The sequence below is a fragment of the Podarcis filfolensis genome, assembly GCF_964270895.1.
Source record: "Podarcis filfolensis genome assembly, chromosome: 10".
Taxonomy (NCBI): domain Eukaryota; kingdom Metazoa; phylum Chordata; class Lepidosauria; order Squamata; family Lacertidae; genus Podarcis; species Podarcis filfolensis.
Genome location: NC_139612.1, coordinates 48,860,217 through 48,875,187, shown reverse-complemented (window position 1 = coordinate 48,875,187; position 14,971 = coordinate 48,860,217). Strand labels below are relative to the sequence as shown.

Genomic DNA, 14,971 nt, shown 5'->3' with positions numbered 1-14,971 from the left:
TCAACAGGCTCATCACAGCTATCTGCCAATCACCCATTCCCACCACCCTTCTGAGTAATACCCCTCCCCACCTTCTCACTATATAGAAGGATCTGGCAACTTCTGTTTCAGTGTATCTGAAGAAGTGTGCATGCACACGAAAGCTCATACCAAGAACTAACTTAGTTGGTCTTTAAGGTGCTACTGGAAGGAAAAAAAAATTTTGTTTTGTCTTCAGAAAATATCTCCTAGTAGCAATGTATAAGATACTGAATTGAAGACTAAATCTATCCAATTAGGATCATTGTGAAGTAGTGCCTGATGAATCATTTGAGTAAAAGTGATTTGAAACTGAATGAAATACTGCAATATTTCTTTCTAGGTAATATTTCTAAAATCCCTATTCTATAGTTTGAAAACCAGCTTAAAAGCTTTACCCTCTTTCAAGGGAGGCACATGTATTGTTTACAACAATGTAGTCAGCACTGAACCATATCACAGAGAATAGCTAGGGTTAAAGTCCGATTTTAAAATCCATGTTTTACAACTGCAAAATTTGCAGCCAGTGCTGTGTGTTAACAATATATTGTTGCCCTTGATGTTCTACCCTGTCTTTAGAATAAATTCTTAATCTGATAGTTGCACTGAGAATTTTCACTGATACATCCTTCCTGGTCCTTATTTTGAGAACAGCTAGTAAATGCTTCAGTTATAGAGCATACCAGAGCCCCCTGAAATCTGAAATAACCTGACCAGCCGGTAAAACATAACACTTAAATGTTGGGTGACAAAATTGCCAGTCGCCACACCCTGGAGGCAAACTGACACTCTCCTGAACTGACTTTGAAGTAAGCCAGAGACGCTTGCACAAGCTGAAGCTTGGAGTGCTCCATTTGCTAACCTACAATTTGGCATGTTTGTTGTCATTGAGATTTGTGCTCCTGTGTCTGCTGTCTGATACACCCTTCTCTGCAGAAGCCATGTTGCCCTGGGTTAGTTTTCAGAAGGTGTGGATGGTTCTAATTACAGCTCTTGAAGCAGAGCCCAGCATCCAGATCCTTCATGTGACCAATGAATAGCCTTTGTGTTTATGTAAATCTTCATCAAAGCGGTAAAATCCAGGATTTCCTCTCCCCCCCTTTTTTAAAAAAAAACATCACTAACTCAAAATCCATCCCATGGATTTATTACAAATAAGAAGCTGGAACTGATTAAAATTCCAGCTGTATGAAGCGCCTGTCTAAAAAGGTGCTCTTTAAAATGCTCAGTTAGAGTGACAGAAGAGGTTTGTAGCACTGTCAGCATCCCAGTGGCCCACTTCTTTTGTAGATAGTGTCTGAGTGGGTGTGTAGCTCATTCTCTGTTTTTAAGGTCATTCCAGAGGTCCCATGTGTTAATACTCCCTCCTTTCTTTTTTCATCTGACAATCCCACATTCACTCAGATGAAGGATGGGAGCAATGAGATGATACACTTTGAGTTGAACGTTGAAGGGTTTTGCATATAGGTATTTCAGGAGACTCCCTATCAAGCAGTTAAAAAAACCTCTGAGCTAGATTGTCAGGTGTCAGAATTGGACCACCCACACTCACTCACCCACAACCACTTCCACTTGGATGCCTGTGGTCCGTCAGAGGGATTGTTAATTGCTGGAAATGGCGCTGACAGTTTCCATAAAAGAGATGATAAGCTGAATTAGTAGTAATAACAGCATGTTCTGTTTGGGTCTGGAAGAGAAGTGTGTTTGATAACGATTTTAATTTGTTTTCCTTTATAATCGATTACTGAAAAGTAATTTAACGTAATAATATACTTCAAATTTTGTTGGGTTAATTTACGTCAGTCAACTATTTTATGCTATTTTAAATTAATTTAAAGGGGTTTGTGGGGTGGTAGGTCTACATCTACAAGATGCCCACCTTTGTCTTATGCTAGGTAGGAGAAGAGGGACACAGGTGGCACTGTGGTCTAAACCACAGAGCCTAGGGCTTGCTGATCAGAAGGTTGGTGGTTCAAATCCCTGCAACAGGGCAAGTTCCCGTTGTTCAGTCCCTGCTCCTGCCAACCTAGCAGTTTGAAAGCACGTCAAGTGCAAGTAGATAAATAGGTACTGCTCCGGTGGGAAGGTAAACGGTGTTTCCGTGCACTGCTCTGGTTTGCCAGAAGCGGCTTAGTCATGCTGGCCACATGACCCGGAAGCTGTCTGTGGACAAACGCCGGCTCCGTCGGCCAGTAAAGTGAGATGAGCGCCGCAACCCCAGAGTCGTCCGCAACTGGACTTAATGGTCAGGGGTCCCTTTACCTTTACCTAGGTAGGAGAAGAACAGCCCCTTTCTCCCAAAGATCTCATGGAGGCCTTCCTGTACCCAAGCTGGCAGCTGAGCTCTGTCCCCAGTTTGCATGTCCTAACACCTTCAGTGGCAAAGATTCTATCCTGGCATCCATATACTTCTGGTCTATGTACGTAGGTGTAGGCCTATATCTTCACAGACAGATGTCCGTTCTATCACATTTACTTCCTTTCAGAACTTAATAATCATAATAATAATTATAAATATTACAGGACACTTTGAAAAATTGGATTCAGTATGCTTCCCAGTTGTTACCACAGCAACGCTTCCAACAATCCCATAAGCTATGCTAGTATTATATCAGTGTTGCAGGTATGCGGCTGAATCTAAAATATGAGTTTATGGTCCCTAGTGAGAATATGGTTAAGCTCTTGGGTTGCAATAAACCTAGCAGTAAACCCCACTGAACTGAATGCTATCCACCCGCTGTAAAACTTTGCCTGTGTGTGTTCTGTGCTGACCAGCAAACACATCATGGAAAGTTGTGTAGAGTTTAACATGTGGACATTTACTTTCATTAAAATAGATGAAATATTGCAATATATCTGTATCTCTCTATATCTATCTGTCCGACAATCGGTGTGCATGGCGAAAATGTGCAGCCTTAGTTCTGAAAGCAGTTTGGATTTTCTGTGTTTATTTTTTACTTAGGATATGCAGCTTATGCGCAGCCTTCCTTATATATTGTTGCTCCCATTGTCCTTGGATTTATTTGCTAATCTCACTCCTGTCTCACCATGTACTGGCTGGTGTTGGTCTCTGCACTGATTTCTGTGTGTACTTTACATGCGTCAAAATACAAGGAATTGTTTCAACTTCCAAAGCTGTTGCTGTTGGCCATAATAAAACTGGATTCTAAATTGGTGGATTAATAGTCATCTAGTTGTTTGGCTGAATTCTGCTCCTTTGGACTTTTCTTCTTATTAGTAAGCCTCTTTCCTGAGCAGCTAGAGGAGTATGTGCAGTTTGTTTGCATTCCTTTCTGGAAAGTAAATATTTTGGGACCTTGAATAGATCTCTTCACATTGGGGTAGAGGTTAGCAAAGTGAACCGTGGCAGAGGGAAATGTAATGAAGAGGAATATTAAAGTATCCCCCTTTTCAGCAGCTCAATCAGTGAGTCTTTTTACACAGAGAGGTATTCAAAAGTGGTATCCCCCACTTTAATAACCTAATGAAATTTGAGTATGGTATACTTTGAGAATAGAATTAAAATTATGTCATGTGTGTTTTGGGTTTTGTTTTGTTTTAAAAAGGTACTAAAATTGCTAGCTTCTGATCCAGAGAATTTCAGTGTATTGTCAAGATCTGATGACTTTAGCAGCTATATATTTTACCTATCATTTAAAGTCGTACCTTGGAAGGAATCCATTCTGGAAGTGTGTTCGACTTCGAAAACATTTGTAAACTAAAGCACGACTTCTGATTGGCTGCAGGAATCTCTTGCAGCCAATCAGAAGCCATGGAAGCCCCGTCGGACATCCAGTTTCCAAAAATAGTTCACAAACCGGAACAGTCACTCGGTCCAGGTTTGCACTGTTCGGGAGCCAAAACGTTCAAGAACTAAGCTGTTTGAAAACCAAGGTATGACTGTACCATCCTTCAAGGACTCTTGCTGCCAAGCCTTTTCCGTACAGATTACTTCCAGCCCTCCTTATCTCATTGGCATCCTTGACTACTCCTTAGACAGCAGTGATAGGTCTGCCTCTGCATCCCTTTCATCAGAGCTTCAGAAATTCTCCTAGGAAAGATTTTTCTGATATTTGAAGTGTTGGAAGTTTTGCTTCCTGTCAAAGGCAGAGGAGCACTTCCATGTACAATTGATGGCCATCCTAACCTGTACTTCTAAGTGCAATGCTTAGCTGTCCCACTACTCCACTGGCCACTGGTACATGCTACTCTGAACACTAGATAGAGTTGTTCTCTGTTTCCCTCTTTCCTTCAGCCTATTATTTTGCAGACTTTCATGTGCCACTGCTGCTAGGCTGGTATCCATTTTCTCTTTGTACACAGTCCAGGCTTCTGCCTAGACTTACTGGGCCCACTTGCCACAAGGGGTTAAGGCTGAGCTGATTACAGGGTGGAGACGCTGGTAATAACAACTTGCTGTTCAACATTCTGCTGTGAGTAACACCGACTGAAAGAGACACCATCAGACGAAGACTGGGTTTGCCCTCATTGCATTCTGTTACCCATCCCACTCATTTGGATGCTAAGAAGTTAAACAGCTTCTCCATTTTTGTACGACCAGAGTTAAACCATGACATTTTGGTGTGTGTCTTCCCCATCCCACCCCCACTAAAAATATAATGAAAATACTATGTAACAATTTGCCTTGTAATGAGTATCCCAGAATTTGAAGGCTCCCATTGGACAAGATCCATATGGAAATAAGAAGCTTGATTTCCCCTCCTCCTTATACATTCACACGTATTTACTCCTGATTTGGCTTGATTTATGGGGCCTCTTTGGGATTCCTTCAGAATGTGAAAGAACCTACAGTGAGGGGGGAAAGTATTTGATCCCCTGCTAAGTTTGCCCTCTGACGAAGTAATGACCAGTCCATAATTTTAATGGTAGGTTTATTGTAGCTGTGAGAGACATAATAACAACAGGAAAACCCCCAGAAGCCCAGAAGACAAAAGTCACTGTAGATATTTCTGGAAGTTTACAAACAGACTGCTGTGTTTCCCCCGTGTTGTTTGCCCTACTCTCTGGCCTTGCAGCATGGAGATTCTGCTCCTAGCTGCTGGCCATGTTAGCTGTCTGTTGCTTCACTTCAGCGCCCCATTGCAATTCTCCTTGCAACACAAGAGAAGAACAAGGAAGTCACTGTCTTCCCTCCCATGTCTTTGATGCTGTACTGCAAGGAGAATCCTTGCACTGCCAGAGGGCGAGTGGCCTGAAGCCAGCGGCATGAAGAGAAAGCTGGAATAGGGCTCAGGTGTTGGCTGGTTACAGTCAGAAGCTGTCGCTAGGTGGAGACCTGGGAACAGCAGTGGCTCAGGAGGCAGTTGTTTATAGGCTACTGTACCAGCATCTGGCGACATGAAGGATGGGGACCTGTTGCCTGTACCAGAAGGTGTTGTGATGCAAAGGTTTAGCAGCTGCTGGGTTTGCCACCCTTCAGGTACATGGCAGCTGAGTGGCTCGCGGTGGCCAGCACAGGCTACTGATGTCCTGGTGACCTCACAGACTGCCAGTGCTTCTGACCATATGGAGGCTATTTCTAGGTCTGTTGTGGGAAAAGATTATTGTGCAGGGGGTGTATATTTGGAATCTTGCCTCTTCCTTTCTTTCATTTTCAGTTGTGCTGCAGCTGCCATTCATAAAGCCTGAGACTTTTAATCTCATTACAATGAGCTGAGAAAAAAATGTTTTAAAAGATAATTTGTTAAAAACCCTTTTTCTTTTTGGTATAATAGATGTAAGTGTATTTAAAGACCAGAAGTCTCTTGTTATGTATGCAACAGCAGCACAAATGACATGTGCTCAGAAGTGGAAAGGTGATACGATACCAACAAAGGAAGAAAGGCAGACGGAATTAATATAGAGAAATGGCAAGATTAACGAACAGAATAAGAGATCAGGATGAAAAAGTATTTAAAGATGAATGTTTTATAGATTGTTTTGACAATTATTGTAAACATATTAAAAGGTTAGCAGTGATAGAGTACATTCAGCAGTAAGAATTACTGTGAAACGGTGAAAAAGAAGATATTGGGGGGAAATAGAATATGTAGAAGAAAATAATAAAATGAACTATGGAAGGGGGAAGGGAATAAAAAGAAATGTGTGTTTTACATTTGTATTATTGTTATTGTTTAAATTGTAAAAATGAAAGTGATAAAAATTTAAAAAGAGAGACTCTTAATCTCAGTGTTGTGGGTTCGAGCCTCACATTGGGCAAAGGTTTCCTCCATTGCAGGGGGTTGGACTAGATGACCCTCATGGTCCCTTCCAACTATGATTCTATACTTCAAAGGCAGATCTAGGGATGTTGTCTGTTTTCTTCCTCCAGAGAAAGCTACTGATGGCTCCCTACAGAACGAAAACTGGGCCCTCAACATGGAGATCTGTGATATCATTAATGAGACAGAAGAAGGGTAAGGAAGCCAGTGCTGCTTACAAGACAAGTGGCCTTATCCACATGCTCACTGACTCACTTGCGTCAGTCTACTGCGCTAATGTGTATGAGTGGAAAAAGTGTTCAGGAAAAAATCTCTTGAGTAGGGGTTGGCAATGTAAGTCATTAGTCTTAAAAGCCCAAGTCCCTTGACACCTTCAGAAGAGAACGCTGCCAGAGCAACATTCTGCTTGAAGCCGCCTTTTGTACCACCAGCTGCCAGATATGCCATTAGCCCTTTCCCGTAATTTTTTCACATAGTATTCAACTCTGTCTTGCATTCTTTCCCTGGCATTTCCTTTTTTTGTTCTTTTCCTTTTCTCACAAGGACAGCTTACTGCTCGATGGGTTCCTTCTTTACTGTCCTCCTTTCCCTTCTCCGTTTCTCTCTCTCTTTTTTTTTCTCTGTCTCTGCCTTCTTTCCCCTCGCTGGGAGTCTAATACTCTCCAGGCTGGTGACTACGGAGACAGGAAAAATCTCAGCTGGCCCATTCAGTGCTCTGACATTATTCAGTTCCAACTGAGGTTCTCTCAGGTATACGGATAGTACAGTAATAGCAGAGAGGAGCAAAGAAGTGTGAAGTTTCCAATCCAATCTTTTCTTCTTCTTCTCTCATACATATACCCTGAACAACCCAGCTTTGAGGCATCCAGAAATCTGAGGAATGCCAAACCCATCCATGCTGAACACTATAAATAACTCTCAGTGGGCTTGCTGGCGACCTCAGGAAGGGCAAGAACAACATGCAATAGGAGTGGTGCCTCTCTGGAATGCAGCTCAGTGCTTACGTGGCTGCAGATATCTCCCCACACAGAAAATAAAGGAAGCCTTCTTGTTCTTTTCATTATTGCAACGTGGTATGGCTTCAGGCTGCGTTGTCCTGTCAGCTGTATCTCCTCGCGCCTGCCTTGCAGCCCCTGTGTCTATTCCAATCCTAGGCCTTTGTCCCATCATGAGCTCAGCATTACTGCATCACACACACACATACACACACAATTTTGTTTTTCATACAACACCATCATGGCTCATTGGGTCTGTTCTAGTAGGTTCCATATTTTACTTGGACATTGGGGGGAAATGGATTTGCATCCTAGCTTAGCTGTGGGCTACTCAGGAGCTCCCCATCTGAATTTTTTGTGAGAATAAAAGATTTGCATCTGATGGTGTGGTCTAATCCATGGGCAGTTGTTTGCCTTTATTTATTTGTTTTCAGAAGATGCAAGGCTCATTGGTGTAATTTTTGTTAGCAGGGTAAACATTGTGAAGCCCTTTTAATATGCAAAGTGTCATTGGTGATCTGAATAATAATAATAATAATAATAATAATAATAATAATAATAATTATTAATAATAATAATAATTTGTTATTTATACCCCGCCCATCTGGCTGGGTTTCCCCAGCCACTCTGGGCAGCTCCCAACAGAATATTAAAAACAGAATAAAACATCAAACATTAAAAAATTCCCTAAACAGGCTACCTTTGGATGTCTTCTAAAAGTCAGATAGTTGTTTATTTCCTTGGCATCTGATGGGAGGCTGTCCCACAGGGCGGGCGCCACTACCGAGAAGGCTAGTAATCCTATTCATGGCTAACTCCAGGTTTGAGGGGACCCTCAGCAAGCTGCCATCTCCTGGTCCACCTTTTCCCCACATTTGTGAGTCCTCTGGCATCGCTACCAGGCAACAGCACAGCAGTTGGGCTTCGATTACCACTGGGTAGCCCCCAACCATCATTAACTGCTCTCAAAATCCACTGCCTCCTAGCATGGTTACATTTGTCTTCTGCTTCTCTTTCTCTATACTGCAATGAATCTCGTTCCACCTTCTCACCCCACCCCTGCCAAAAAACCCACCCCACAGCACAGTAATGCAAAGATAATTAGCTTCTTGCCTTGTGTTGAAAAGTTTGTTAGGTGTTGCTAAAGTTTTGGGTTTCATCCAGAAAGCTTGTAAAGTGTCAAGAAAGCAAGACATGCCGAAATAAATAACGGTGGTTTGGTTTGTATGTCTTGCTTCTGAATTCTTCATCTTCCGTAACATGGCAACAGATAGCATGTTCACTATTACTCCTGTAAAGCTACTGGTGGAATGGATCTCAAGCTTGCAGAATGAATGTGCTCTTTGAAACAGGATAGTCTTCAGTAGGTGGGCATTTTATGTTCTTCTCTGATTTTGCCCAACAGCTGTCCTTTACTGGCATGGTATATATGACTCTTTCATTTCATTCCAAAGGAGACAACAATATAGGACTTTACCTGGACGTGTTTCAGAAATAACACTTTTCCTTGCACATCTTTTTGTTACTTATTTTTTATTAAATTTATGTACCTATCTGTAGCTTGCTCTTTGCATTCTTTGCAATTCTTGTTCCTGTTGCTATCTGCATTTCTGCCTCTGATTCAAGCAAATACACTTTGGGGGTATGATACTGACATTGTGGGAATGGCTAGCTTGGCAGACTCAATTGGCTGGTTGAATTGGGTTCTTAACAGTAGCGACTGAGGAACAAAACTGATGAAACCTTATGGCCTGCGAAATTCCAGCTGCATATTTTGTCTCTGTTCCAATGCTAGTTCTTTTGTAATCTTGTTTCTTCTGTTCTTAGCCCCAAAGATGCTTTCCGAGCCATAAAGAAAAGGATTGTAGGGAATAAGAACTTCCATGAGGTGATGCTGGCTTTGACAGTGAGTATGATACCCTTTTTTCAATAACCACAAGAACCTGTCAATTTCTTCCCACCCCCCAACCCAACAGTATTCTGCATTTGCTTCTTGTCATCTATTGCAGGAGGAGTTATAGGGCAGAGTGCCATTATAATCATTTGATTCTGTTTACTTCAGTAGCTAAATCAATGACAGAGATAGTCTGAAGGTATATCCAAAAAAAGGTATAACCTTTGAGCGGGGATGTTAAATCTTGGATTAAGTAGTGGGAAAGCACCAAAAGACTACAAAAATATGTCGTGCGTGTTTGATTTAGTCAAAAGCAAGTGGAAATACCCTGGGTACCAAAACATATCCTTATGCGTGCCTGCCATTTGGAACTTTTGCAGTGGAAATACTGATATTTCCAGTTGGGATTGCATGGGAAGGAGGACCGAAAACCCCTTCGCTGACATCTTATTTGGTTCTACAGGTCCTTGAAACATGTGTCAAAAACTGTGGCCACCGCTTCCACACGCTGGTCGCTAGCCAGGACTTTGTAGAAGGTGTGCTGGTGCGAACTATTCTTCCCAAAAACAATCCTCCGGCCATTGTACACGACAAGGTGCTGACCCTCATACAGGTGAGTGCATGAGATGAGTTGCACAGGTGTGCTCAGTTGCCTTCCTTTGCGGGCAAATAACTCCCAGCAAATTAAACAGAAGGAAGCAAAGGAAGTCAGTTCAAATGTAAGTATGGCAAGGTGCTACTTTGTGCATTAATCTCTCTAGCACTGCATCTGCCCTTCAGGGGCTGCCTACTATGCTGCACATGAACAGTGACACAGAATTAAAATGTGACCCCCACAATAGATATAGTTATTTTGAGTCTGAACCTGGGCTGAGGCACACACCCAGGTTTTTTCAGGTCTGAGTATATTCCGTTCCTTAAAAAGTAAAAAAGTTACACTCTTTACAATCCAAATCCTCAGTCAAGAAAAGCTGAATTCTGCAACACACACACACATATAGATATATTCAATTTGCATAATATATCTCATTTGCATAATTTGTTCTTCAGCATATGCTGTTTTGCATAATGTATCCCGGTGTCGGAGGAAAGAAGGTAGGAGGAGGAAGAAGGCAGACAGGGCACTGAAGCCTGCTTTCAGCTACCAAACATATTATTCAGCCACTGCTGAGGTTTCAGCTGACATAGTTGACACATTTTTTAATACCTATATTTGAAGCCATAAGGCCTAGAAGCTAAATAAATAAACAAAGGAGAGATTTTCTGGAAAGTTGAATCCTGCTCCCAATACCACATTATGCAATTTTTCTGTGCTCTTACAGATTCTTAGCAATAACACACCCTGCTCTTCTCCCCCATGAGAATTTAAGAAAGGGAAGACAGATTATGAGACTGTGAGGCGGTACCTGTTTTCTGTCTCTGCAGTCCTGGGCAGATGCATTCCGTAGTACACCAGACCTGACAGGAGTTGTGGCTGTTTATGAGGACCTGAGGAGGAAAGGCTTGGAGTTTCCCATGACTGATCTGGATATGCTCTCACCCATCCATACACCACAAAGGGTAAGGTTTTCTTTCATTATGAGGGTCTTTTTAAACCCGTAGCTCCTGGAAGAGTATAATGCAGTCTTGCAAATAACCCCACAAAAGTTACTAGCCTGCAAGCATATTTACTAGTTTGCTAGGGACTGGCAGAAGAGAGGCAGAGAGCTCCATTCCTCTTGCACCAGCCTGCTGCAGTTCTGTTCTAGGGACAGAGGAGGGGGATTCCCTCTCACCTTTGGCAGCCCACTTAGTTTTCATGTTTGGGGGAGAGATGCAGTGAGCTACTGCTCCCCCTTCTCTGCCATCCAGTTCACAAGCCTGCATGGAATCCCAATCACTCTCCTGCATGCTGTTGCTTCTTGTCTATGGCGACGAGGGAAGGGCTTGAACACAAAGCTGGTCTAATGTGAAGAGTGAAGAACCAGAGGGAAAGGCATTTGCAAAGGGGGAATAAACTGAGAGTCCAGATTCTGTGTTCAAGATAAAGAGTAAAAATTACAAATGTTCCCAGCATTTTCAGCAATAATGTATGCACTGCTGTTGCTTTCAGATATAATGCTGATAGGTTTCTTCGCTATTTTATAAGATATAGCAACATTTGGATTATTGGAAACATTTGTATTTGTCTGAAGTGGTTTCCTACTTCACAATGGTGAAGAAAAGCTGGCCTGAAAGGTTTGACCCTAGTATATTTTCAGCCGTTTCTCCATTAGTACAAGACCTAATTCAGCCTCTTCAGTTTTAAAAAGCAAGCAGTACATTGAAGCTTACTAGAGTCCTCACTGCACATATGGAGACAAAAACCTAGTTTCTGTCAGCTCATTGGGACCTGTGGCTGGGGTGCATTTCATTGAGGGCAGTCTGTTTTGGAATCCAAATAGGAGGATTAATGGTCAGCCCAGAGAATGTAAGGATGTTGGCGGGCTTCATGTCCAGCTCATTACTGGAGAGCCAGTGTGGCGTAATGGTTAGAGTGTTGGACTAGGACCTGGGCGAGCAGGGTTTGAATCCCCACTCAGCCCTGAAGCTCACTCGGTGACCTTGGGCCAGTCACCATCTTTTGGCCTAACCCACCTCACAGGGTTGTTGTATGAATGAAATGGGGAGGAGAACCATGTACACTCCCTTGAGCTCCTTGGAAGATAAAGGTGGCATATAAATGTAATTAATAAACAAATTACTCAGGGGAACACCAAAGAGAGCAGAAAACACCGTAGAACATTGCTGGGTGAATTAATAGAGTAGGAGGGGAAAAATATCCTTTGCCTTTTTTCAGCTGTTACTGAACCACTTTCTCTTTTATTTTACGGATTCCTCTCTAGACTGTATATACCTCAGGCTCCCCTACCGGAGTGAATTCACCAGCAGCAGACTCCCCTCAAGCAATAGAGTCTATTCTGCATCCTGTGTCTCTCCCTGTCTCTCCAGGGGCCGCCACGGATGCCCCCATCACACCGACACCAGAGCAGGTAGGTTCAACTTCAGCGTAGTAGAGATGGGAAGGCCTTGGGGGGGGGACGGAGAAATGGGGGGGGGACCTGTTTTTCCCCAAAGCCGTTTTTTTTCAGGAAAATTGAAAAAAAACACAGTTTGATATAGTTTGAATATTCCACACACTTTTCCAATTTTTCCAGGGTTTTTCTAGGGCTTTCCATCTCTACAGTGTAGTGATATTATTGCAATACATCCAGCTTGGGGGGTGGCCCCCCCCATGTTCCACAAGTCATTCGATTCCTCATATGGAGAAGAGACTGTTTCATAAAAAGGAACCCTGCTTCTTCCATGGTTGCAAGTTCCACAGTTACAACAGTAATGAAAATGTGCCTGAAGGAGCAGTGTCAGAGGTCTCATTTGTTTAGCAAGGGTATGGCCAGGTCCTAATACATACACACACACACACATGTATGCATACACAGATATACATCACAGGCAGCAGGGTGGGGGAAAGCCTGTCTTTGGAGAGATCAGATCGTACTGGGCTAGGTCAATCAATAGTCTGATAGTACAAGGTAATTTCCTGCGTCCTTCTCTAAGAGTGGAAAGTCCAGCTGGACGTAATGGCTGTATTTGTGCTTTCAGATTGGGAAACTACGCAGCAAGTTGGAAGTGGTGAATGGGAATGTGAAAGTGATGTCTGAGATGCTCACGGAGCTTGTGCCAGGACAAGCTGAAACCTCCGACCTTGACCTGCTCCAGGTAGGAAGCGGCTGCAGCACAAGTTTGCCTCTGCTGCTGTGAGTAAGGACTTAATTTGGTTCGGGCCAGCAAGTGCTGAGGTGGGCTTAGCTTATGCCGACAAAAATAACCCATCACGCCAGTGACTCGAGCAGTAGGAATGGATTTTTAGCCCGGGCTGGTTACTAACTGCCACTTGTTAACCTAGGCTGTTTGGTTCAGTTTTCACAATGTACGTTCTCTTGCCATGGGTAGGAGCTGAACCGGACATGTAAAGCGATGCAGCAGCGTGTGCTGGAGCTGATCCCCCGCATCCTCAATGAACAGCTAACAGAGGAGCTGCTCATTGTCAATGACAACCTCAACAACATTTTCCTGCGCCACGAACGGTATTCCCATGCCCCTCCCCTGCTCGTTCCCCAGCCCACACCCCCTTGCAAGCAAAACAGCTTGTGTAAACCTTCCACCTGAGCTCATCTGCTCACCTCTCTCTTTCTCATAGGTTCGAACGGCTCCGATCTGGCCAGCCTGCTAAGGTGAATGAGTGTTCCTTCCTTTTAATGCATGCTAACAAGGTTTTTAATGATCTGTTGAAAGCCGCCCAGAGTGGCTGGGGTATAAATAAAAAAATATTATTATTATTATTATTATTATTATTATTATTATTATTATTAATGTTTCTTAGAAGGGTAAGATAGTAGCACATTAGAACCAAGGGGCACAGTCCTCAATGTGGCGGATTCAGATATTTTGTCTTATTCTTGGTGAGGCTGATTCCATTATTTCCAAATTTCTCAGAATTTTTTGGGTCATGAATGGTGTTTTAGATTTCCTCAGTTATTCAAAACTCGTGGCCTCCCAAAGCAGAACCACGCTGGGAAAGCATGGCCAGATGGGTGGGGTATAAGTAATAAATGATGATGATGATGATGGTGATGATGATGATGATGATGATTGGTTAGAAATGCTGTGAGAATAGTTTCAAAATAGTGAAGCAAACTTTTTGTCTCTTTTAAGCAGCTAAACAATGCAGAAAATGCAAGCAATTTGATTGATGTGGGACCTAATGCAGTAGAAAAAAAACCAGAAGCCGCCTCCACGCTTTCATCTCAGCTTGCAGAAATGAGTGAGTAACTTACCTGTGTTCCTTCTGCTGTGTGGTTTCCTTGTCTGCCCCCTACCCCAGCCCCATGATTCTGGGAGCCACTAGCTCACCCACCTGTCTTCTAGCTTCTGTATCTTTCCTTCTTTATGCTCCCTCAGTCCTTGCTTTAAAAACTTCAGAATTAATTTAATATAAGGTAGCAGAATCAGTCATGCCAAGCCAGCAAATGTATGCAGATGTTCATAACTTACCCTGATAGCAGCACATGGGATGAGTGGGTTGGAGGGAGAGGAGAGGTATTTTACAGAGGAGGCATGGCACATGCAACCCTTCATAAAATTATCCTTACCAGCAAAAAGAAATGAAACCTCCTGTGATCCTATTTTCAGACAGGTATGTATTATGCTTTGCTGATCTGAACGTGTGTTAGATGTTACCTTCTTCTTGACTTTTTACGCCTTTCAGATCTGGGTTCCGGCAGCGTCAGTGCAGGACTGCAGTCCCTCAACAATTCTGGCAAGCTGGAGGAAGAGTTTGACATGTTTGCACTGACCCGAGGCAGCAACTTGGCCGATCAACGCAAAGAGTAAGTGACAGCACCTGCTGCTGCAAATTAGGTGTTGTATACAAGGGTTGCATGCTGGCTGTTCAGGCTTAATAATGAACGTTCATTCATTCATAACTCAAAACAAGAGAAGTTATGCAGGTTTGCATAATGTATAGAAACAGAGGAATTTGGCTTTTGGTGCAAAATATGGTTTATATCCATGCAGAATTGTTATTTAATTTTTTCAAAAGCAGGACTTGTTTTGCTAGAAACTATGGCCCTCTGCCCCTCGATATTTTTTCCATGTGATTAAGCAAATCAATAAGCCCTAAATTCTAGGGTATCGCAAGTAGGAAAAGGAGAAACTGAAATCAAGGGTGCTTGTCGGATGAATAGTATGTTTAATAAGAGATACCAAACAAACAAGCTTGTACTCAGCAGGTGTAGTTGAAGCCCCCTAGGGACTTGAGTGCC

General features: G+C 42.8%; 1 protein-coding gene across 5 annotated transcripts in view; it reads left to right on the top strand.

Moving 5' to 3' along the window:
* The window catches only part of TOM1 (target of myb1 membrane trafficking protein), a 31,420-nt gene that overhangs the window by 2,897 nt on the left and 13,552 nt on the right, over positions 1-14,971 (top strand). For 3 of the 5 annotated variants that reach the window (XM_083574026.1, XM_083574024.1, XM_083574028.1), the window contains exons 2-11: positions 6,350-6,434; positions 9,062-9,140; positions 9,592-9,741; positions 10,554-10,688; positions 11,993-12,139; positions 12,750-12,866; positions 13,101-13,234; positions 13,348-13,381; positions 13,863-13,971; positions 14,416-14,536. In XM_083574026.1, coding sequence (XP_083430152.1) covers positions 6,350-6,434; positions 9,062-9,140; positions 9,592-9,741; positions 10,554-10,688; positions 11,993-12,139; positions 12,750-12,866; positions 13,101-13,234; positions 13,348-13,381; positions 13,863-13,971; positions 14,416-14,536 — 1,111 coding nt within the window. The remainder of the gene's footprint in view (positions 1-6,349; positions 6,435-9,061; positions 9,141-9,591; positions 9,742-10,553; positions 10,689-11,992; positions 12,140-12,749; positions 12,867-13,100; positions 13,235-13,347; positions 13,382-13,862; positions 13,972-14,415; positions 14,537-14,971) is intronic. The other 2 variants (XM_083574027.1, XM_083574025.1) reach the window with 1 other exon arrangement.